Genomic DNA, 25687 nt, shown 5'->3' on the forward strand with positions numbered 1-25687 from the left:
GCTCTGGAATTCTGACTGTGTGTGCAGCAACGCCAGGGCGCTTTCGGAGCAGGAGAAATGATTTATTTTGACATGCAGCCTCTTATCTCTCTCAGGTCCTGCCGCCCTTTTATCCTTCTGATTTTTTTCCGCCCTAGGCCGTGACCTTTGTGGCCTTTGCAGAAATCCGGCCCTGCCTTTTATAAATAGAGTCCATTGTATTTATTCATTAAAAGCACTCGGAAAATCACTTTTCAAAGAGCTTTTTCAAGTGCTTAGCGATTTTCCAATGTTTTCTATTGAATCGCAGACGCTCAGAAAATGGTGCAGGACCCGTATCTGCGATTGGACAGAAAGCTCATTGCACATGTGAGAAGATTGCAGAAGGGGTTTTAAGGAGTTTTTAAAAATCGCAAGCGCTGAAAAAAAAAATAGCTGCAAGTGTGAACAAGGCCTTTGACCTTGCAATTTTGTGTGCGATTTTTTTTTTTTTTTTTTTTTTTTTTTTCCCATTGCTTCAGGCCACCCTGAAGCAGCATGCTAACAGCAACCGGTTTCTATGTTTCCTGCAGGTGAGCTATTGGATGAGGCTTTTACCCCTTTGAGGGAGAGGAGAGTTTCATCCATTGGCAGCCATGCAGGATCTGATCGCTGGATTTGACAAGTTCACCTTTGACCTTGAGAGGGATGTAGAAAGCCAGAGGGGGACCTGGTCGCTGCCCTTCCCAGGCATGGACAGTGAGTATGATGTAGAGAAACTAACAGCTCATCTATAATGTATGCGGACAGGAAGGAGACCGCCTAGGCTATGTGATTGTGAAATAGAAGGATCGTTACATTAAAGACGTTTCCCTGGAGGTCAAAGTGCTGCTCCAGCCAAACAGATAAAGACGGATCAGATTCATCTGTATGAGATCTGCATTGTTGGCTGTGCTGTGTGTAGGGGATCTGTGTTGCTGGGCACAGGGAGAGCCAAATGACTGCTCGCTCTGCACCCGGTAAACTCCACGACAGCATTAAATACTATTCCCCCTCTGAGTTGCAGCAACTTGGAGGGATATGTCATTTGAGGTCTGGCTATCGTTTGATCCCCGAATCACTCTTGCGCAGGGCCGGACTTGTACTTTCTACCGTCCAAGGCCCACTATCACCAGCCGGCCCCGGAACGACAGCATCCTAAACTCCACCCCCCCCCCCCCCAACACGGCAGGGATTAGATGGTAGTCTCCTCTGAGGTCAGTTGGTGAAGTGATGGTGTGGATTAGATTGTAAGCTTCTTGGCGAGCGGCAGATTCGGTGAGTGCCAGGCAGCTCAGAATTCACTGTAAGGCCTTCTTCACATCATAAATCGCAATTGCTGACACCAGATTTTTTTTTAGCGCCTACAAGCGCTTACCTGTACGTTAGCTCTTTTTGTGCAGCGCTTTTCTAAGAGCTTTGGCAGAGCGATTTTGTTTTGTTCACTTCCTGACGTCAGCCATATTGCTACCAACTCACTGACTGTCTCTAGTGATCATTGCTGCCATTGCCTGGGTCATATCAGGAGAGGGATGACTAGAACAGGGTTATTAGATCTTCGCTCACATTAAGGCTCATCCACACCATACAATCTTGGTTGTTCAACTCTCATGTAGCATACCACTAGCTTCATTGGTAGTAACCACTTTCATGTAGTATAATGCCTGCTACACACCATGCAATTGCCCGTCAGATAAAAGGGCCAAATTGATAACAGGTCCGATCTGATTTCCAATCGTTTTTCTGGTTGATTTTGTATAGAAGTGATTGGAAAATCAGAAAAACGATTGGAAATCAGATCGAACCTGTTGGAAATAATTGATTCCACCGCCTTTCTGGTGGCAAATTGCATGGTGTGTAAGAGCGTATCCAATCAATCATTCAAAGTATTTTCAATCCGTTGGCCCTTCTACTACATACGTTTGATAAATCTGTACAACCAAGATTGCATTGTGTGTGTGTGTGGCCTAAAGTTGGCCATACATCAGGTGAGTTGGCGGCTGATCGACCATCCAATTTCATTATTATAATCGAATTGGAACAAGATTGGTGCCGCCAAGTGCATGCCAGACCGAGAAAGGGACCAAGTTCAGGACAGAAATTGGTCGCATGGTCGATCGCACATGCTGCAAGATCTCGGGCCAAAGTTAGTTGGTTGTGTGTGCGCGGAGTACGGGGGACAATTTTGGAACGATCGATGAAACCCCCGCCACAATGTATAAATGTGCCCCGATCTCCAGGGAATCATCTGAGCCGCCGCGTCCGCCCCGCCGCTGCCCCCAATGTATAAATGTGCCCCGCACAGTGTGTGTATTTATACATTACCTGTCGGCCTCTGCGCTGTGTCCGTCCATCCTGCCGGGTTCCGCATACACGCTAGCGGCGCATAGCCACTGACATCAGACACTATGTGCCACTAGTGTTCACGTGTATGTGGCTTGTAGAACCCGGTGAGATGGACGGACACCGCGCAGAGGCTGCCACAGGACGGGTAATGTGTAAATCCACACACTGTGCGGGGCACATTCATACATTGGGGGCAGCAGCGGGGCGGACGCGGCGGCTCAGACGATTCCCTGATGATTTCATGCTGAAATCAGCCGGGAATCGGCCTGTAGTGCATGAGCAGCTTCGACAAGAGACAAATGTTATCCCTAATCGGATTCGATTAGAGATAAATGTGTCTGTCGAATGCCCATAATCGTCAGGTCTATATGGGCATCTTTACACTTCTTCCCATGAAATTAGTGGACAGGATATTTTTCTGCCAGTAGAGTTGTTGTCAGGAATGACACGCAGGACTCCAGCGCTGCACGAGCGCGGAACAATTAGTCACCTGATTCCCCCGCAGGGTTAGTCGGATATTCTGGGATTTGGGTCTGTCAGGGAGGTTAATTGTGAAGATTTCATCTTTCTGTGACTGCTGAGGAAGACGGTGCTCTGTGTGTGGAAACAGTGCGGTTTTGTCTCAGCTAATCCCTTCCTTCTCTGTCTGTGATTTTCCCCATACAGAGTCCGGGGCCGCCGTCTGCAACTTCTTCAGCCGTGGACTGTGCAGGAAAGGTAAAACTGGCCTGGGAAATAACGTGGGATCATCTATTGTGGAAAACTGTAAACATTAAAACTCCTCCATGTAAATGCACTTTTTCCTATTAGAATAAAATGCACTATAAATGAATTCTTTCCTATGTTGCCGTCACTTATGCTAAGTACACACAATGCAATTTTCTGACAGATTTACTGTCAGATCGATTATTTCCAACATGCCCAATCTGATTTCCAATACATTTTTTGAAAGATTTTTCATAGAAGTGAATGGCATAAATAGCATTTCAGTAGGTATTGAAAATCTGCCAGATCTGTCAGGTTTTGGATTAGTCTATTTCCTCTTGGGGGATTCTCAATTTATTTATATTACAAAAGCACAACTGCAATTGCTCACTCCAACTGCCAAAATTATGTTGTAGGGAGGCCGACCGGTATCTCTCTATATTCCATTCATTCCTGAAACCTGCTTGTAATCCTAAGAAATCTTATATCATTGCAAATAGATTATTCATTACACAATCCAAGAACATTTTAACATTTTATAGAAAAATGTAATGGAGTACAGTATAATCTCGTTATAATAAACTCTGGTATAGTAAACATTCGGGTATATTGCCTCTACAGGTCCCGGCCAATCTCCATTATAAGTCTATGGGGGCAACGCCTGGTATAGTAAACTCTGATATAATAAAACTTCTCTTATAGTAAAGTTTTTTTGGCCCCTATGTGACGCTGACTCTGGATATAGTACACAGTGGGCGGTGCATGCGTCATATGTCGGTGGGCGGTGCATGCGTCATATGTCGGTGGGCGGTGCATGCGTCCTATGTCAGTGGGCTGTGCATGCGTCATATGTCAGTGGGCGGTGTATGCGTCATATGTCAGTGGGCGGTGCATGCGTCATATGTCGGTGGGCGGTGCATGCGTCCTATGTCAGTGGGCTGTGCATGCGTCATATGTCGGTGGGCGGTGCATGCGTCCTATGTCAGTGGGCTGTGCATGCGTCATATGTCGGTGGGCGGTGTATGCGTCATATGTCAGTGGGCGGTGCATGCGTCATATGTCGGTGGGCGGTGCATGCGTCATATGTCAGTGGGCGGTGTATGCGTCATATGTCGGTGGGCGGTGCATGCGTCATATGTCGGTGGGCGGTGCATGCGTCATATGTCGGTGGGCGGTGCATGCGTCATATGTCGGTGGGCGGTGCATGCGTCATATGTCGGTGGGCGGTGCATGCGTCATATGTCGGTGGGCGGTGCATGCGTCATATGTCGGTGGGCGGTGCATGCGTCATATGTCGGTGGGCGGTGCATGCGTCATATGTAAGTGGGCGGTGCATGCGTCATATGTCGGTGGGCGGTGTATGCGTCCTATGTCGGTGGGCGGTGTATGCGTCCTATGTTGGTGGGCAGTGTATGCGTCCTATGTCGGGCGGTGCATGCGTCCTATGTCGGGCGGTGCATGCGTCCTATGTCGGTGGGCGGTGCATGCGTCCTATGTCGGTGGGCGGTGCATGCGTCATATGTCGGTGGGCGGTGTATGCGTCATATGTCGGTGGGCGGTGCATGCGTCCTATGTCGGTGGGCGGTGCATGCGTCCTATGTCGGTGGGCGGTGCATGCGTCCTATGTCGGTGGGCGGTGCATGCGTCCTATGTCGGTGGGCGGTGCATGCGTCATATGTCGGTGGGCGGTGCATGCGTCATATGTCGGTGGGCGGTGCATGCGTCCTATGTCGGTGGGCGGTGCATGCGTCCTATGTCGGTGGGCGGTGCATGCGTCCTATGTCGGTGGGCGGTGCATGCGTCATATGTCAGTGGGCGGTGTATGCGTCATATGTCAGTGGGCGGTGTATGCGTCATATGTCGGTGGGCAGTGTATGCGTCATGTCAGTGGGCGGTGCATGCGTCATATGTCGGTGGGCGGTGCATGCGTCCTATGTCAGTGGGCGGTGCATGCGTCATATGTCGGTGGGCAGTGTATGCGTCATATGTCAGTGGGCGGTGTATGCGTCATATGTCAGTGGGCGGTGCATGCGTCATATGTCAGTGGGCGGTGCATGCGTCATATGTCAGTGGGCGGTGCATGCGTCATATGTCAGTGGGCGGTGCATGCGTCATATGTCGGTGGGCGGTGTATGCGTCATATGTCAGTGGGCGGTGCATGCGTCATATGTCGGTGGGCGGTGTATGCGTCATATGTCAGTGGGCGGTGCATGCGTCATATGTCAGTGTGACACCCATGGTTTTTTTTTAGGAGCCATGAATACTGTACTAGCAATTTGTCCAGCCTGGCTTTGCAACCTTAACCTTGTAGTGCACCAAATGTGCCAGTGCTTGTACTGTGCCTCCAATGGAAGGGCAGAGTTGCTCCTTTGCAGCAGAGAATGTGCCAGGGCATGCTGGAATATTTCTAGGACAATTTGTGATATAGTAAACCACCTTTCCCAGTCCCTCGGAGTTTACTACAATGAGATTATACTGTACTGTAAGAAAGAATACAGAAAAACAAATTACCCTGTACCACAAAGAACTGCAGCTGGTGGAGACCTGGGGGGGAGGTGGGGGGGGAGGCTAGATTTACACTCACATTGCGTTGCTGCATGCTTTTTTCAATAGGACGCTACGCAAGGCATCTAAGTGTAAATTCAGCCTGAGGGTTACTGTGTAGGAAGATTTTCACTACAGCTAACAGAATCATTATTGTCTGGTGGCTTTGAGCCAATATATAATTGCTTGAAGCAGAAAGGATACCTAAATTAAAGGGAACCTAAACTGAGAAGAATACGGATTTTTCCTTTTAAAATAATACCAGTTTCCTGACTCTCCTGCTGATCCTGTGTCTCTAATACTTTTAGCCACAGCCCCTGAACAAGCATGCAGATCAGGTGACTGATGTCAGACTGGATTAGCTGCACACTTGTTTCAGGTGTGTGATTCAGCCACTACTGCAGCCAAAGAGGTCAGCAGGACTGCCAGGTAACTGGTATTGTTTAAAAGAAAACATCCATATCCCTCTCAGTTAAGGTTCCCTTTAAGAAAACAATGCACAGTAGCCATACCTGTAACCCTTCTATACACCCATAAGGTCCACGGCTCCATCCACTTGGAAGAAGGGGGGAGGGGGGTGTTCAGTTGCACGATGGAGGGGAGGCCACTTGAGTTTATGGGGGGGGCACAGAAGAAGCCCCCGGTATGGCCGCCTCCTATTTTATTTTTGTCAGTTCAGGCATGTGCTTTACATGTAATAATCCCCCATTACTTCCTCTGTACCAGATGTGGCCTCTTAGCAGAGAAGACGAGATGCGTCCCTCTCTGGCTTACTGTACTGTGACTAATCCTGTCCTCTGTTCCTCCTTCAGTGTGGCACCAGAGACATTGGAACGCACGGAGGATGCGCTTAGTATATTCAGCAGGCCCTAGGAGAGGCTTTCTTGTTAAACAAAACCTGTAACTAAAAAACGTTCCCCTGGGGTGGGGGAAGCCTCCAGATCCTATCGAAGCTTCCCCTGTCCTCCTGTGTCCCATGGCGGTCTCGCTGTGCCCCTCCGAATAGTGGAGATGTAAATATTTACCTTCCCGGCTCCAGCGCAGGCGCAGTATCCGCTCTCCACTCAGGTAACCACTTCAAAGGCAGGTGGGGAGAATTATGAGCTGACCCCACTCAGGTTTAGGAAGTCGCTCTCTGTAGACAGGAAAATAGGAATAAACCCCTCCCCCAAGGGTGGACTAGACTATATATATATATATATATATATATATATATATATATATATATATATAAAAGTTTTTAACCACTTAAGTCTATCTGGACGGATATATCCGTCCAGATAGACTGCTGCTGCAGTGGCGCGAGCTCCCGCCGCCTTCTGTTAGCCCAGAGATCAATGAATGTTAACATTGTTTCCATTCATCGATCTAAGTCCCCGGCAGAAAAACCGACGGCCTCTTATCAGAGGCCACGTCCTTTCTGCGAGAAAAAAAAAAAAAAAAGTTTGCCGTCCTCTTTCTAGTTTCTGAAAGTAAGAGCGTTCGCTTCCAGGACTTTTTGACTGTGGCCATCTTGTGATCAAATAGTAAAACTGCACCCACATCCATTTTTTTTAATTAAATATACACATTATATTACATTTAAAATTAACGGTTTACCTCCCACACCAAAATTTACCCAAATAAAATTTTTAATTAAAAAAAAAATAAAAAAAATTACAATGAAACAAACCACGTAAATAGTTACCTAATGGTCTGAACTTTTTAAATATGCATGTCAAGAGAGTATAATACTATATTTTTTTAATTATAAGCTTGTAAATGGTGATGGATGCAAATTGAAAAAATGCACCTTTATTTCCAAATAAAATATTGGTGCCATACATTGTGATAGGGACATAATTTAAACGGTGTAATAACCGGGACAAATGGGCAAATAAAATACATGATTTTTAATTATGGTAGCATGTATTAATTTCAAACTATAATGGTCAAAAACTGAGAAATAATGATTTTTTTCCATTTCTTTCTTAATCTTCCTGTTAAAAGCATTTAGAATGAAATCATTCTTATCAAAATGTACCAGCCAAAGAAAGCCTAAATTGTGGTGGGAAAAACAACATATAGATAATTTCAGTGTAATAAGTAGTGTTAAAGTTATAGGCGAATGAATGGGAGGTGAAAGTTGCTCGGATGCATAATGTGAACACTGTAGGCAGAAGTGGTTAACAGAGGCTCTAAAGTAGAATAAAAACGTCTAAAAACCGTTTAAAAGGGGGAAGTTGGTGGACTTACCTCCCTCAAGAAGAAACAGACTAAAAGTGGTTATTTCAAAAAATAACATTTAATCGTAGCTCCAGTATGCAACGCGTTTCACGGGCAGAATCCCGCTTCATCAGGCAATTCAATGGAGAAAAAGGGAACTAGTGCAGATCTGTATGACAGCCGAGCGCCTCTCTGCCTGCAGCTACAGGGATGGGGACCCTGAGGCTTCCCCCTCCCGAGGCGAGTACCCCCCAGGGGAACGTTTTTATGTTACAGAGTCTCTTTAATAGTGAACAGCGATGTCACAGCAGGCGTCTCTATAAATCTACCTTGTGTCTGCAGGTTCCATGTGTCCCTTCCGCCACCTCACCGGGGAGAAGACAGTGGTGTGCAAGCATTGGCTGAGAGGCCTCTGCAAGAAGGGCGACCAGTGTGAGTTCCTGCATGAGTATGACATGGGCCGCATGCCTGAGTGCTACTTTTACTCCAAATTCGGTGAGAAACAGAAGGGGGGGGGGGGGGGGGCTCTCGTCTCACTGCTTCATGTTAACCATGAACCTTAAAGGGAACCTGAACTGAGTACAATTTTAAAATAAACCCATGAGGTAACTTCAAATGAACATTATATAGTTACCTTGCCATCAGTTCCTCTCAGAAGCTCACCATTTTCTTCTGACAATGATCCCTTCCAGTTCTGACAATATTTTGTCAGATCTGAAATATATCAGTTGCTGTCAGTTATAGCTGAGAGGACAACTGATGTGCCAGGTAATGTCCATGTTTCCCAATGGCTCATGTGGGCATTATTACAGTTTAACAGTGTGCTGACCAGAAAGCAGTTATGGGGTAATGATCACAGGGGACAAACAGGACGCAGGAGAGGAGAAAGAGATTGAGGAGTAGACTAGTGTTGGGCGAACACCTGGATGTTCGGGAAAGTTCGCCGAACATGGCCGCAATGTTCGGCATGTTCGGGCCGAACCCCGAACTCCCCGAACATCCCGCTTTTGGGGGCCCTATGGGGTCGCAGGCATAAGGGGGGAGCATGCCCCGATCGCGGGGGGGTCGGAAATTCCCCCCACCCCCTCCGCTAGCGCTCCCCCCTCTGCCCGCTTCCCCATACAAAAGTTTCAGGAAGTACCGGTCCGGTGGTACTAGTGGGTGGCTGGCAGTGGGCGGCACTGTGAAGTGAGTGACTGAGGAGGAGGAGTCCGGAGAGTGACGCGTTGAGGGAGGCCGGGCAGCGGGCGGTTCAGCAGTAGTACGGTACTACTGCTGAACCGCCCGCTGCCCGGCCTCCCTCAACGCGTCACTCTCCGGACTCCTCCTCCTCAGTCACTCACTTCACAGTGCCGCCCACTGCCAGCCACCCACTACCACCGGACCGGTACTTCCTGAAACTTTTGTATGGGGAAGCGGGCAGAGGGGGGAGCGCTAGCGGAGGGGATGGGGGGAATTTCTGACCCCCCCCCCCCGCAATCGGGGCATGCTCCCCCCTTATGCCTGCGACCCCATAGGGGGGCAGTATTCGGCCGAACAGGGGCCCTGTTCGGCGGCCATTTAGTAGTTCGGGGCGAACCCGAACTTAAAAGGCCGAACACCATCAGGTGTTCGGCCGAACGCGAACATCACCCGAACAGGGTGATGTTCTGCAGAACCCGAACAGTGGCGAACACTGTTCACCCAACACTAGAGTAGACTGCACAGGAGGTAAGTGTGACTTGTGTATGTTTATTTTGACTTTTAATTTTCAGTTCAGGTTCTCTTTAAGTGAAAATAAACCGATGAGATAAACAAAAATTTTTTTAAAGTAGATGTATTTATTTATCTCTGCTCAATGACCGTGTTTTCATGTCCCGGAGAGCTAAAATAAAAAATTTTTTTTGCTATCCCGTAAGCCTAGTTCTTTGCCAGGAAATGTATAGCTGTAATTCCCTGTCAGTGAGGATTATGCTATAGTCCGACTGGAGAGAAACTGTCACTTGCATACCTGAATGTTAACTCTTTAAGGCAGGAAAAAAAAAACAGCCTAGTTATTTGTATGCTTGGCACTAAACGCACACATCTATCTCATTATGTCACATTCTCCTTAAAGGGAAGGTTCAGGGAGGGGATTAAAAAAATAAAAATAAATTTCCACTTACCTGGGGCTTCCTCCAGCCCGTGGCAGGCAGGAGGTGCCCTCGCCGCCGCTCCGCAGGCTCCCGGTGGTCTCCGGTGCCCGACCCGAATGCGGGCCCGACCCGCATGCGCAGTACAGCCCGGCGGACGTCCGATGACGTCAGCGCGCCGGCGTGGGACGCAGAAGTGCCAGGAAATGGAGCGCAGAAGAGCCCGACCTGGCAGCCGGCCTGGCCAGGTCGGGTCGGGCACCGGAGACCACCGGGAGCCTGCGGAGTTGGGCCGAACCTCTGATTTTAGGTTCGCGAACCTGGTTCGCGAACTTCCGCGGAAGGTTCGGTTCGCGTTAAAGTTCGCGAACCGCAATAGACTTCAATGAGGATGCGAACTTTGAAAAAAAAAATAATTATGCTGGCCACAAAAGTGATGGAAAATATGTTTCAAGGGGTCTAACACCTGGAGGGGGGCATGGCGGAGTGGGATACATGCCAAAAGTCCCGGGGAAAAATCTGGATGTGACGCAAAGCAGCGTTTTAAGGGCAGAAATCACATTGAATGCTAAATGACAGGCCTAAAGTGCTTTAAAACATCTTGCATGTGTATACATCAATCAGGTAGTGTAATTAAGGTACTGCTTCACACTGACACACCAAACTCACCGTGTAACGCACCGCAAACAGCTGTTTGTGTAGTGACGGCCGTGCTGGACTGGTGCGCACCATGGCGAGAGTGCATGTTTTGGTGGCTTTACAGCCCATATGGTCGCCTGGCTGATGTAGCTGAATGACAGAACAGTGACTGTCCAGCTGATCAAATTTGGTCTGACCACAATGAGGCAACGACCTTATTATCGTGGGTGTGCCCCCCGAGACACTCATCTAGGCGCCGGTCATTGCTTCATTGTGATACGCAAGCCCCTTCACCACGGCAAGGTAATGATCACGAAGGGGAATGGGCGCATGTACATGCCTTTTCTTTTGTTGTTGCAGCTGCCCGGGTTCACTGAACAGGTATACAGTGGCGGGTCCACTGAACAGAACAGGTATGCAGTGGCGGGTTCACTAAACAGAACAGGTATACAGTGGCGGGTTCACTAAACAGAACAGGTATACAGTGGCGGGTTCACTAAACAGAACAGGTATACAGTGGCAGGTTCACAGAACAGGTATGCAGTGGCAGGTTCACTGAACACAACAGGTATGCAGTGGCGGGTTCACTGAACAGGTATACAGTGGCGGGTCCACTGAACAGAACAGGTATACAGTGGCGGGTCCACTGAACAGAACAGGTATGCAGTGGCGGGTTCACTGAACAGGTATACAGTGGCGGGTCCACTGAACAGAACAGGTATGCAGTGGCGGGTTCACTAAACAGAACAGGTATACAGTGGCGGGTTCACTAAACAGAACAGGTATACAGTGGCGGGTTCACAGAACAGGTATGCAGTGGCAGGTTCACTGAACACAACAGGTATGCAGTGGCGGGTTCACTGAACAGGTATACAGTGGCGGGTCCACTGAACAGAACAGGTATGCAGTGGCGGGTTCACTGAACAGGTATACAGTGGCGGGTCCACTGAACAGAACAGGTATGCAGTGGCGGGTTCACTAAACAGAACAGGTATACAGTGGCGGGTTCACTAAACAGAACAGGTATACAGTGGCGGGTTCACTAAACAGAACAGGTATACAGTGGCGGGTTCACAGAACAGGTATGCAGTGGTGGGTTCACAGCACAGGTATGCAGTGTTCAATGAACAGGTATACAGTGGCGGGTCCACTGAACAGAACAGGTATGCAGTGGCAGGTTCACTGAACAGGTATACAGTGGCGGGTCCACTGAACAGAACAGGTATGCAGTGGCGGGTTCACTGAACAGGTATGCAGTGGCGGGTTCACTGAACAGGTATGCAGTGGCGGGTTCACAGAACAGGTATGCAGTGGCGGGTTCACAGAACAGGTATGCAGTGGTGGGTTCACAGAACAGGTATGCAGTGGTGGGTTCACAGCACAGGTATGCAGTGGTGGGTTCAATGAACAGGTATACAGTGGCGGGTCCACTGAACAGAACAGGTATGCAGTGGCAGGTTCACTGAACAGGTATGCAGTGGCAGGTTCACTGAACAGGTATGCAGTGGCAGGTTCACTGAACAGGTATGCAGTGGCAGGTTCACTGAACAGGTATGCAGTGGCAGGTTCACTGAACAGGTATGCAGTGGTGGGTTCACTGAACAGGTATGCAGTGGTGGGTTCACAGCACAGGTATGCAGTGGTGGGTTCACAGAACAGGTATGCAGTGGTGGGTTCACAGCACAGGTATGCAGTGGTGGGTTCAATGAACAGGTATACAGTGGCGGGTCCACTGAACAGAACAGGTATGCAGTGGCAGGTTCACTGAACAGGTATGCAGTGGTGGGTTCACTGAACAGGTATGCAGTGGTGGGTTCACTGAACAGGTATGCAGTGGTGGGTTCACAGCACAGGTATGCAGTGTTCAATGAACAGGTATACAGTGGCGGGTCCACTGAACAGAACAGGTATGCAGTGGCGGGTTCACTGAACAGGTATGCAGTGGCGGGTTCACAGAACAGGTATGCAGTGGCGGGTTCACAGAACAGGTATGCAGTGGTGGGTTCACAGAACAGGTATGCAGTGGTGGGTTCACAGCACAGGTATGCAGTGGTGGGTTCAATGAACAGGTATACAGTGGCGGGTCCACTGAACAGAACAGGTATGCAGTGGCAGGTTCACTGAACAGGTATGCAGTGGCAGGTTCACTGAACAGGTATGCAGTGGCAGGTTCACTGAACAGGTATGCAGTGGCAGGTTCACTGAACAGGTATGCAGTGGCAGGTTCACTGAACAGGTATGCAGTGGCAGGTTCACTGAACAGGTATGCAGTGGCAGGTTCACTGAACAGGTATGCAGTGGCAGGTTCACTGAACAGGTATGCAGTGGCAGGTTCACTGAACAGGTATGCAGTGGCAGGTTCACTGAACAGGTATGCAGTGGCGGGTTCACTGAACAGGTATGCAGTGGCGGGTTCACTGAACAGGTATGCAGTGGCGGGTTCACTGAACAGGTATGCAGTGGCGGGTTCACTGAACAGGTATGCAGTGGCGGGTTCACTGAACAGGTATGCAGTGGTGGGTTCACAGAACAGGTATGCAGTGGTGGGTTCACAGCACAGGTATGCAGTGGTGGGTTCAATGAACAGGTATACAGTGGCGGGTCCACTGAACAGAACAGGTATGCAGTGGCAGGTTCACTGAACAGGTATGCAGTGGCAGGTTCACTGAACAGGTATGCAGTGGCAGGTTCACTGAACAGGTATGCAGTGGCAGGTTCACTGAACAGGTATGCAGTGGCAGGTTCACTGAACAGGTATGCAGTGGCAGGTTCACTGAACAGGTATGCAGTGGCGGGTTCACTGAACAGGTATGCAGTGGTGGGTTCACAGCACAGGTATGCAGTGGTGGGTTCACAGAACAGGTATGCAGTGGTGGGTTCACAGCACAGGTATGCAGTGGTGGGTTCAATGAACAGGTATACAGTGGCGGGTCCACTGAACAGAACAGGTATGCAGTGGCAGGTTCACTGAACAGGTATGCAGTGGCGGGTTCACTGAACAGGTATGCAGTGGCGGGTTCACTGAACAGGTATGCAGTGGTGGGTTCACTGAACAGGTATGCAGTGGTGGGTTCACTGAACAGGTATGCAGTGGTGGGTTCACTGAACAGGTATGCAGTGGTGGGTTCACTGAACAGGTATGCAGTGGTGGGTTCACTGAACAGGTATGCAGTGGTGGGTTCACAGCACAGGTATGCAGTGGTGGGTTCACAGCACAGGTATGCAGTGGTGGGTTCACAGCACAGGTATGCAGTGGTGGGTTCACAGCACAGGTATGCAGTGGTGGGTTCACAGCACAGGTATGCAGTGGTAGGTTCACAGCACAGGTATGCAGTGGTAGGTTCACAGCACAGGTATGCAGTGGTCGGTTCACAGCACAGGTATGCAGTGGTGGGTTCACAGAACAGGTATGCAGCCAGACAGGAACAAGTTAAGCCTAACTAATCTTTCCCTATGAGAGACAGTCTGCAGCAGCTCGCCCTACTCTCACTAACGCAGGCAGCACACGAGTGACCGTAATGGCCGCCGCTGCCTGCCTTATATAAGGGGGGGTGGGGCTCCAGGGGCTAGTGTAGCCTAATTGGCTACACTGGGCCTGCTGACTGTGATGTAGAGGGTCAAAGTTGACCCTCCATGTGCATTATGGGGCGAACCGAACTTCCGCAAAGGTTCGCCTGCGGGACGCGAACGCGAACCACTGAAGTTCGCATGGAACCGTTCGCAGGCGAACCGTTCGGCCCAACTCTACCTGCGGAGCGGCGGCGAGGGCACCTCCTGCCTGCCACGGGCAGGAGGAAGCCCCAGGTAAGTGGAAATTTTATTTTTATTTTTTTAATCCCCTCCCTGAACCTTCCCTTTAAAGCCCCATTACCAGATTAAGTCACTTATGTCCCTTCCCAGGAGCCGCTACACTAAGTACCTCCTGTAGTACAGATTGTCCAGGGCTGCAGCTGTAACTAAGCAGCGTGCATCCTCCTGATTGCGCTCCTGCTGAGGGGAGAGCTCTGTGCATGCGCAGTACAGTATTCGAAAAATCGCTACTGCAACTCGCCGGCTACTTCATATGCGTGGGCCCGAGCATCACGCAGCCTGATCACGCTAGGCAATTTATTTTTTTTTTTTTTTTGGGGGGGGGGGGCGTGCATGCGCAGTAGTCAGCGACTGACCAGCTTTGTGGAGGTCACTGCTGCTGGCCGGAGGGGGATCAGGAGGACGGCGTGGGCACAAAGACTACAGGGGGCTGCAAGAAGCCTGGGTAAGATTCATTGTTGTAATGTGACTTAAATATTCCTTTAGGTATGGATGAGTTTTAATGGGGGCCAGGGGGGGTGTACAAAGGTGACATTTTTATTAAAATCCGCTGATCAACCTGTGAAACAAGTTGCTTAATGAAGTAGAAAAAAAATGATGATATAATGAATAGGTTGTGTAGTATGGATCATTCCTCCTATTCTCCTAGTCTCCTATTTTTATTTTCAGTGATGTAGTGTTGTGTGTCTGGTTTTTTTTATAACATTGCATCATTCTCTAATATTTGCAGTTTACGCATTACACTCCGCATTATAAAGGATTATACAGAGCAGGCCAGTGAACTTTTGAACCCCTTCTCTGCAGAGAAAAAAAAAATACGATTGACACTTGAGATAACAAGCTTCAGAAGACAGAGCTCTCTGCGTCTTTGAAAGTTGTGGAGCTCAATGGCTCTTTTGCATAGATAACTGGCGTTTCTTAACTCTTCCTGTACTGGAAACAATATTAGACTTATGTCACTTATCCTAATGTTTTATTTCTTAGCTGTACTACACATACAAATCATTAGATCATCATTTTCTTTCCTCGCTTCCTGTCTCTTTAAATGGACATAAAGTTGCTTCCTTACACAATGTGCATTTCTGATTTGCGGCCTCCTTTGAATAAAATCATTTGGTTAACTAAGGACCCCTATAGGACCCCTGGTCGCTTGTTCTAGTGCTGATGGAGGGAGCCACAAGCAGACAGCGTGACTCTACCCGTGTGGCTGCTGGATACATATTGCCCCCGCACGTCTCTCCACCTAAGATAAATCTAAAGTGGGGCTTGTCTCAAAACTCAGAGAAATCGTACATGCAACGCCTTTTTTAGAAATGAGATTGCCCGTTTCAAATCTCCCCAGATGTGTGAGCTCTCTCTCCACTAGTGAATTCAGCTGCATCCCACACATACAATGAGTGTATCCGTGAATGGACACACATCTGCACACTCATCCAATCCCCGATACGCTCGCTGTAGTATGCAGGATGCCAGTCAGAGATGGATTAGGCTGTACCTAGGCAAGGTAGGGTCCCTCGTGGTCTTTTTGGTAAGCTGAAGTGGAGAGAGGTCAGAGGAGGTAACTGGCTGGTGGGCCCCTTGACACGCACTAGGCCCCAGGCACCTACCTAGGTTGCCTGGTGGATGATCCTGCTCTGGTGCCAGTGCATCCACCTGCTGGAACCAAGCTATCCCCTTCCTGAGGTGCTGTGTGCATTCACTGGCTTTGAGACAAGGTTATTTTAATTATTGGCCTCTGTCTGCGCCCACCCCGCCTAATTATTATTATTATTATTATTATTATTATTATTATTATTAGCAGCAGCAGATGACGGCAGCGATCTTTAAAGGAAATCTAAAGCAAAATAACAGTTTAACCTACCCGAAGGTTATTGCAGCTCCCCCCCTACTGAGTTATCCTGTGCCATGCTTCCGAGTCCCTCGGGCCAGCGATGAACCCCTGCAAAGCTGGCCGGCCACATGCCTCCTCCCCTCGCAGAGCAATTGCGGGAGCGTGATCAGGGTGCGCACAGCTGGGGCGCGGGAGGAGCGTGATCAGGGTGCGCACGGCTGGGGCGCGGGAGGAGCGTGATCAGGGTGCGCACGGCTGGGGCACTGGAGGAGCGTGATCAGGGTGCGCACGGCTGGGGCGCAGGAGGAGCGTGATCAGGGTGAGCACGGCTGGGGCGCGGGAGGAGCGTGATCAGGGTGCGCACGGCTGGGGCACTGGAGGAGCGTGATCAGGGTGCGCACGGCTGGGGCGCGGGAGGAGCGTGATCAGGGTGCGCACGGCTGGGGCACGGGAGGAGCGTGATCAGGGTGCGCACGGCTGGGGCGCGGGAGGAGCGTGATCAGGGTGAGCAAGGCTGGGGCGCGGGAGGAGCGTGATCATGGTGAGCACGGCTGGGGCGCGGGAGGAGCGTGATCAGGGTGAGCACGGCTGGGGCGCGGGAGGAGCGTGATCAGGGTGCGCACGGCTGGGGCACTGGAGGAGCGTGATCAGGGTGCGCACGGCTGGGGCGCGGGAGGAGCGTGATCAGGGTGCGCACGGCTGGGGCGCGGGAGGAGCGTGATCAGGGTGCGCACGGCTGGGGCGCGGGAGGAGCGTGATCAGGGTGCGCACGGCTGGGGCACTGGAGGAGCGTGATCAGGGTGCGCACGGCTGGGGCGCGGGAGGAGCGTGATCAGGGTGCGCACGGCTGGGGCGCGGGAGGAGCGTGATCAGGGTGCGCACGGCTGGGGCGCGGGAGGAGCGTGATCAGGGTGCGCACGGCTGGGGCGCGGGAGGAGCGTGATCAGGGTGCGCACGGCTGGGGCGCGGGAGGAGCGTGATCAGGGTGCGCACGGCTGGGGCGCGGGAGGAGCGTGATCAGGGTGCGCACGGCTGGGGCGCGGGAGGAGCGTGATTAGGGTGCGCACGGCTGGGGCACTGGAGCGTGATCAGGGTGCGCACGGCTGGGGCGCTGGAGCGTGATCAGGGTGTGCACGGCTGGGGCGCAGGAGCGTGATCAGGGTGTGCACGGCTGGGGAGCGTGATCAGGGTGCGCACGGCTGGGGCCACACATGCGCAGTAGCCACCGACTGAACACGACTAGCCAGCTTTCCAAGGGTGGCTGCTGCTTGCTGGAGGGTCTCGGAGGATGGCACGGAATGACTCCAAGGGGCTGCTAGAAGCCAAGTAAGTTAAACTGATTTATTTTTTTTTTTTTGGGGGGGGGGGGGGGAGGAGGCTTTAATAATTATTTTAATTATTCTCAAAAGACCTGAGGAAAAAAATCCATTCTTCCCTGATTTGATACTGGTTTTCATCAAGTCTGTCCTTTGCTCAATGTCAATGCTCACAGCTAGCTGCTAGTAGTACCTGTGTGGTGGACCTCTGCTGCCATCTAGTGGTAAATATTCATATTGTCAAGAGAGGTATCTTTCAGTGCTAGAATACCTGTCATTTTTTGTTTTTCTTCTGTTATTATTATTCTCAGGAGAATGCAGCAACAAGGATTGCCCTTTCTTACACATTAACCCAGCGTCTAAAATAAAAGATTGCCCATGGTATGACCGAGGTTTCTGCAAGCATGGTAATACTTCCCATAACCGGCAAAACAGGCACAAATAATGCTCACACACTGTTACCATTATTACTATTATTATTATTTTATAAAGCGCCATGATGTTATGCAGGTTATAAAAATAAACAGGGTGCAAATGTCTGTCATGTTTCAGGACCATCGTGTAAGTACCGCCACACCCGCCGGGTAATGTGCCCCAATTACTTAGTGGGCTTCTGTCCAGAAGGCCTGAAATGTAAATATGCACAGTAAGTTCACTTTGTTTTTTTTTTTGTTTTTTTTTTAGTGGTGTGTGTGTGTGTGGGGGGGGTTATATCAGAATTGTCGCGCATCCCACAGATACAGGCTGCTAAAACATACAAATTGTGACACTTCCTGTGAAGGAGAAGGACTCTCTCACATTTCATCCTTTTAGCCCAGAAATACAGACCAGAGCTAAACAAGACCTTTTGTAATTTGAATGTTATCTTTCAATTTGCAACCCAAAACTCACCGTAAACACTGACTGTACTTGTAACCATGGCAGCAGTAATCCGTTTGGAATACAGAAATCTCCACTCACTTACTTGCTGACCAGAGGTAATTGTTCCTCACCTGCCCCTTAGCCAAATTCAAAGCTGCATAGCGTTGCATTAAATTTGCATGGGAGCCAGAATGACTTGCATCCCAGTGGCCATCTCTACCGTGAGACAACAGGCCTATTTACAGAATGATATAATGAATTGGTTGTGTAGTATGGATAATTACTCACACATTAGTAGCAAAGAAAGCATTCTCCTATTTTTATTTTCAGTTAGTTTTTTTTTTTTTTTTTTTATAACATTGCTTCATTCTCTAATATTTGCAGTTTACACGCTACTCAGCATTCTAAATGATTTTACAGAACAGCCCAGTGAACTATTGAACTGTCCTCTGCAGGAAAAAAAAATTACAGTGCCAGACACTTGCGATAACAAGCTTCAGAAGACAAAGCTCTCTGCGACTTTGAAAGTCGTGGAGCTTTTGCATAGGTAACAACTGGAGATTCTTCTTCCTGTACTGGAAACTAAGCTATATTAAATTTATGCTCCTAATGTTTTATTTCTTAGCTGTACTACACATACCAATCAGATCATAATTTGGTTTTTGCTGTAGTGTCTCTTTAAATGAGTGTGAGACAGAGAAGCTGGAATTCAGGCACCCTGAAACCACTAGGCCACAGGCACTTGCCTAGGATGCCTTGTCCGAGACACAAGCATGAGATTATTTCCAATAGGGCCTTATTGTCTTCTAAAGAAATGAAGGTGGTTGGGCTCTGCCTGGGAGAAGCTGCCTGTCAGCATTCTTGTGGGAGGAGTTGTAAAAACATAATAGGAAAGTTACAAAAAGGAAAAAGTGGGAGGTGCTTTTTAATGATCTTTTGAAAGGGAGAAAATATTTTTTTAATCGGTTGATTTTATTTCTTACAGTCCAAAAGCAGACTTGGTTCTTTGCAGTCCGGTTCATGCAAAGGTTGGTTAAAAAAAATACAAATGATAACTCTGTATATCTTTCCGTTGGTGGGCTCCGATCGCTCAACCTATGTTTATTTCTAGATTTATTTATTTTATAAATATACTTTTTTTTGTATTTTTAATTATCCCTCCCTCCCTCCCCCCCCCCCCCCCCCCCGCCAGCCAGTTACTGCGATCAGCTGTCGTAGGCATTAGCCTATGAGAGCCGATCACTCCTGTGTCTCCCAGGGGGACAGCCGAGTGACACGGCTGTCCCCAGTACAGCTCTGCCATATATCGCAGCGTTGTACAATGTAAATCGACGGCGGTTTTGCCGCTGGGAGACTGATGACGGAGCTCAGTCATTCCAGCGGAGATGTGTGCTCATCGGCACATGCGATCTCCTGCAAATCCCCTCCCCAGGATTTCATACCAATTGGCATTAGGCGGTCCTAGGGCTTCCGCCGCGTTCACGCCAATCGGAGTGACGCGGTCATTAGAAGGTTAGTCACACTGAAGTGAACCTGAAAAAAGTTACACCTTCTGAGGAGCGCAGCAGGTTATTGCAGGCAATGTTATGCTGCGTGGGGCGCGTATCGGTAATCCGGGGCTGCCAGACCCTGCATTACATCTCCCTCCGAGCTGCGACAACCCGGAGGGGGAATAGTACTTAACGCTGCCAGGGAGTTTAGCGACATTCGGGACCCTCTGGATCCTATGGAGGCTTCCTACACTGTGCTCTGGTCCTCTGCCGCTGCCCTGGACCCTCCAGCTGATGGGGGCCGCGCTCTTCTTCTGACATTAGCGGGGCCATGCCTGCATGGAGCCAATCGTGCGCGAGCGGTGCTGGCTTACTGCGCAGGTGCGGTATGGCCATGCTCTGGTCCTCTGCCGCTGCCCTGGACCCTCCAACTGATGGGGGCCGCGCTTCTCTTCTGACATTAGCTGGGCCATGCCTGCATGGAGCCAATCGTGCACGGGCGGCTCTGGCTTGCTGCGCAGGCGTGGTATGGCCATGCTCTGGTCCTCTGCCGCTGCCCTGGACCCTCCAGCTGATCAGGGCTGTGCTCCTCTTCTGACATTAGCTGGGCCATTCCTGCCTGAAGACAATCGTGCACGAGCGGCTCTGGCTTGCTGCGCAGGCGCGGTATGGCCATGCTCTGGTCCTCTGCCGCTGCCCTGGATCCTCCAGCTGATCGGGCCGCGCTCCTCTTCTGACATTAGTGGGGCCATTCCTGCCTGGAGACAATTGTGCACGAGCGGCTCTGGCTTGCTGCGCAGGCGCGGTATGGCCATGCTCTGGTCCTCTGCAGCACCCCTGGACCCTCCAGCTGATCAGGGCCGTGCTCCTCTTCTGACATTAGCTGGGCCATGCCTGCATGGAGCCAATCGTGCACGAGCGGCTCTGGCTTACTGCGCAGGTGTGGTATGGCCATGCTCTGGTCCTCTGCCGCTGCCCTGGACCCTCCAGCTGATCAGGGCTGTGCTCCTCTTCTGACATTAGTGGGGCCATTCCTGCATGGAGCCAATCGTGCACGAGCGGCTCTGGATTGCTGCGCAGGTGCGGTATGGCCATGCTCTGGTCCTCTGCCGCTGCCCTGGACCCTCCAACTGATGGGGGCCGCGCTTCTCTTCTGACATTAGCTGGGCCATGCCTGCATGGAGCCAATCGTGCACGGGCGGCTCTGGCTTGCTGCGCAGGCGTGGTATGGCCATGCTCTGGTCCTCTGCCGCTGCCCTGGACCCTCCAGCTGATCAGGGCTGTGCTCCTCTTCTGACATTAGCTGGGCCATTCCTGCCTGAAGACAATCGTGCACGAGCGGCTCTGGCTTGCTGCGCAGGCGCGGTATGGCCATGCTCTGGTCCTCTGCCGCTGCCCTGGATCCTCCAGCTGATCGGGCCGCGCTCCTCTTCTGACATTAGTGGGGCCATTCCTGCCTGGAGACAATTGTGCACGAGCGGCTCTGGCTTGCTGCGCAGGCGCGGTATGGCCATGCTCTGGTCCTCTGCAGCACCCCTGGACCCTCCAGCTGATCAGGGCCGTGCTCCTCTTCTGACATTAGCTGGGCCATGCCTGCATGGAGCCAATCGTGCACGAGCGGCTCTGGCTTACTGCGCAGGTGTGGTATGGCCATGCTCTGGTCCTCTGCCGCTGCCCTGGACCCTCCAGCTGATCAGGGCTGTGCTCCTCTTCTGACATTAGTGGGGCCATTCCTGCATGGAGCCAATCGTGCACGAGCGGCTCTGGATTGCTGCGCAGGTGCGGTATGGCCATGCTCTGGTCCTCTGCCGCTGCCCTGGACCCTCCAGCTGATGGGGGCCGCGCTCCTCTTCTGACATTAGCTGGGCCATGCCTGCATGGAGCCAATCGTGCACGAGCGGCTCTGGCTTACTGCGCAGGTGCGGTATGGCAATGCTCTGGTCCTCTGCCGCTGCCCTGGACCCTCCAGCTGATCGGGCCGCGCTCCTCTTCTGACATTAGCGTGGCCATTCCTGCATGGAGCCAATCGTGCACGAGCGGCTCTGGCTTACTGCGCAGGCGCGGTATGGCCATGCTCTGGTCCTCTGCAGCACCCCTGGACCCTCCAGCTGATCAGGGCCGTGCTCCTCTTCTGACATTAGCTGGGCCATGCCTGCATGGAGCCAATCGTGCACGAGCGGCTCTGGCTTGCTGCGCAGGTGTGGTATGGCCATGCTCTGGTCCTCTGCCGCTGCCCTGGACCCTCCAGCTGATCGGGCAGCGCTCCTCTTCTGACATTAGCTGGGGCATTCCTGCATGGAGCCAATCGTGCACGAGCGGCTCTGGCTTACTGCGCAGGCGCGGTATGGCCATGCTCTGGTCCTCTGCAGCACCCCTGGACCCTCCAGCTGATCAGGGCCGTGCTCCTCTTCTGACATTAGCTGGGCCATGCCTGCATGGAGCCAATCGTGCACGAGCGGCTCTGGCTTACTGCGCAGGTGTGGTATGGCCATGCTCTGGTCCTCTGCCGCTGCCCTGGACCCTCCAGCTGATCAGGGCTGTGCTCCTCTTCTGACATTAGTGGGGCCATTCCTGCATGGAGCCAATCGTGCACAAGCGGCTCTGGATTGCTGCGCAGGTGCGGTATGGCCATGCTCTGGTCCTCTGCCGCTGCCCTGGACCCTCCAGCTGATGGGGGCCGCGCTCCTCTTCTGACATTAGCTGGGCCATGCCTGCATGGAGCCAATCGTGCACGAGCGGCTCTGGCTTACTGCGCAGGTGCGGTATGGCAATGCTCTGGTCCTCTGCCGCTGCCCTGGACCCTCCAGCTGATCGGGCCGCGCTCCTCTTCTGACATTAGCGTGGCCATTCCTGCATGGAGCCAATCGTGCACGAGCGGCTCTGGCTTGCTGCGCAGGCGCGGTATGGCCATGCTTTGGTCCTCTGCCGCTGCTCTGGACCCTCCAGCTGATGGGGGCCGCGCTCCTCTTCTGACATTAGCTGGGCCATGCCTGCATGGAGCCAATCGTGCACGGGCGGCTCTGGCTTACTGCGCAGGTGTGGTATGGCCATGCTCTGGTCCTCTGCCGCTGCCCTGGACCCTCCAGCTGATGGGGGCCGCGCTCCTCTTCTGACATTAGCGGGGCCATGCCTGCATGGAGCCAATCGTGCACGAGCGGTTCTGGCTTGCTGCGCAGGCGTGGTATGGCCATGCTCAACCTTGAAGATTACATAGTTATTTGGGTTGAAAAGACATCCGTCCATAGAGTTCAACCACAAAATTAGATTATGGACAAGCTCTTGTGGGCAGTCTTTGGAGGGTCCATGCTCAGCACAGGGGACCAGACTGCGAGGGAAGCCTTCCGCCATCTTTGGTTCTTTTTGGAACACTTTAGAGCACAGCGCTTGGTGTGTTTTTGTTTGTGTGTTGTTGTGTTTTTTTGTTTTTTGTTTAATTACCACTTTAACTGCCAAACTAGACATTTTTTGTGACCTCCTTTAACTCTCCTCCACTTGTTGCAGAAGGGTGCTGCCCCCCAGAGGATGATAGTACCCTCTCTCCCACCTGACCCGGACCCCATTGCTAAGCAACAGGCGCTGGGGATGGACCTGTCTCGCCTGCCCCACCTACACGTACTGACTATGATGCAGGAGCACTTCTGGAAGATGCCAGAGAATCTGTGCGGCATGCGGCCCCTGGAACAAGTCACGTGCTTCAAGGTAGGTGTGTCCAATTGCCCCGCCCACCTGGGCAAACTCCTATCAGCTGGATCTAAAATGAATACTGTGTTTTTATAAAATGGCCTCTTTGGATGCAGCTGTTGTGTACAAGTGAGCAACGGGATGAAGGGTATGGCTCCTCCCACCGTCCTGCAGACGTGCTTCGTAGGCCTTACTTTTGGACATGTGGAAGAGAGAACTGCAAATGCCTTCTGTCTTTTGTGCGAATTATATCCACTTGGAGCAGAAGGTCTATATTGGTCCCCCAGGCCTTGTATGTTAGTCTTATCACCCGGGGTTTTCTTATGTTTCTGTGTGCGTGAGAGACATTGAACGGAATATAACCCTGCATTTCAACTTTTCTCTAAAACATTATTTACAGTATATTATATGCAACCAGCATTTTTTTTTTTACTAGACCAGCATTGGAAGGGTTACACAGAGCAAGCTGACATAGATACATTTTGTTTACATAAATGTATCTAAGTGTTGAATGTGACTCACTCTCTCTGACTGAGAAGGAGTTGGAGGACAGCCAAAGAGTGTGTAACATTTCTCAATAGATACATATAACTAAATAGAATGTAACAATCTGAACTTCTGCATATCTCTCCATGGAACTTTAAACCTCTGTGTTTAACCCTTCCAATGCTGGTCTAGTAAAAAAAAAAAAAGCTTTTTGCATATAATATGCTGTAAATAATGTTTTAGAGCAAAGTTGAAATGCAGGGTTATATTCCGCTTTAACCTGTGTCCAGCTATAAACGGACTGAAACTTAGTGCAATCATACTCACAAAACTAAAATTGAACTAACTAATCTTAATTACATAAAAGAACATTTGAAAGGATCCCCACACATTTCCTGTGTGTAAAAACCTTTTTCACTGCAGTGGGCACTAGAAGCTTGCTCAGCCTGCAATGAATACATTTCCCATTGATGAGAGATCGGGATCTCTGAGGCATGTGTCTTTACTCTGCCCCCTTCCTTTTATTCTGAAGAAATGCAGCTGTTGCTAGGCATGGATGCTCGGATACCCCAATCACAAATTTGAGTAAATCCGGCCACGCCAGAATTGAAATCCTGATACACAGTGACGGTGATCTGAATCAGAGCTCCGAATTTGACTCGGATGTTAGCCGTGATTACATGTAGGATTTATGATCACGGATTTGACTTTAATGTTAATAGCAAAGTCCCCATACATACTACAATCACCAAAATTGCATGGACTATAAAAGTGATCAGTGGCTACAACTTTTTGAGAAAATCGATTTTAAAGTTGATGAAAAAAGTATTCAGAGATTAAAAACCGGCCGAGTTTAACGGTTAATAGCAAAGCGCCCTTACACCCAATTTGCAGGCGATGTTAAGTAGTAACAGTGGGAAAAATGTTTTAAAAAAATACCTTATACTTTCTGAGAAAATCGATTCTAAGATGAACCTGTTTTTGGTTGGAATATCTCTTTAATCTGTGTCCTCTTCTGGGTCACACAGTGCGGGGAGAGGGGCCACTACGCCAACAAGTGCAACAAAAACCGTTACGGCTTACTGGTGAGGAAATGAGGACCCGCCCAGCTGTCAGCATCATCCACTACGGCCGGGGGAATCCACTACAGCCGGGGGAATCCACTACAGCCGGGGGAATCCACTACAGCACTACAGCCGGGGGAGTCCTCTACAGCCGGGGGAATCCTCTACAGCCGGGGGAATCCTCTACAGCCGGGGGAATCCTCTACAGCCGGGGGAATCCACTACAGCCAGAGGGAATCCACTACAGCCAGAGGGAATCCACTACAGCCAGAGGGAATCCACTACAGCCAGAGGGAATCCACTACAGCCAGAGGGAATCCACTACAGCCAGAGGGAATCCGCTACAGCCGGGGGACTCCGCTACAGCCGGGGGGAATACGCTGCAGCCAGGGCATCTCCGGGCAGCGCACATCCATGCAGACCTTCCTGTGTTATAAAGGACAATATGGAGATTTGCCAGTCCTCTGCTATGAATTACAGATGGCTCAGGAACCAGCCGGCCCACAGAATCCCTCCAATAACAACAACTCTGTACTGCCTCTAGTGGCCAATCCACTCCTTCCCTCTGTTCACCGAGCGTCTGGTGGTTTATGGGAACTTG

The 25687-nt window shown here is 50.7% G+C and overlaps 1 protein-coding gene across 1 annotated transcript; it reads left to right on the forward strand.

The window, feature by feature from the left end:
- Positions 1-614: 614 nt before the first annotated feature.
- Positions 615-25205, forward strand: LOC137541140 (putative cleavage and polyadenylation specificity factor subunit 4-like protein). Its single transcript, XM_068262295.1, has 8 exons — positions 615-717; positions 3010-3060; positions 8140-8292; positions 17816-17911; positions 18057-18150; positions 19351-19393; positions 23357-23554; positions 25051-25205. The coding sequence occupies exons 1-8, from the start codon at positions 615-617 to the stop codon at positions 25117-25119; spliced, it is 807 nt and encodes a 268-aa protein (XP_068118396.1). The 3' UTR covers positions 25120-25205.
- Positions 25206-25687: the final 482 nt, after the last annotated feature.

This window comes from Hyperolius riggenbachi, chromosome 12 (genome assembly GCF_040937935.1).
Source record: "Hyperolius riggenbachi isolate aHypRig1 chromosome 12, aHypRig1.pri, whole genome shotgun sequence".
In the NCBI taxonomy this organism is placed as follows: Eukaryota; Metazoa; Chordata; class Amphibia; order Anura; family Hyperoliidae; genus Hyperolius; species Hyperolius riggenbachi.

Bases quoted from the DNA above. Each gene is read 5' to 3' on its own strand.
- LOC137541140 (XM_068262295.1), top strand. From the start codon at position 615: ATGCAGGATCTGATCGCTGGATTTGACAAGTTCACCTTTGACCTTGAG. The intron at 18,151-19,350 runs GTAAGTTCACTT...TATTTCTTACAG, and splicing joins CTGAAATGTAAATATGCACA to TCCAAAAGCAGACTTGGTTC. The intron at 19,394-23,356 runs GTTGGTTAAAAA...CACTTGTTGCAG, and splicing joins GCAGTCCGGTTCATGCAAAG to AAGGGTGCTGCCCCCCAGAG.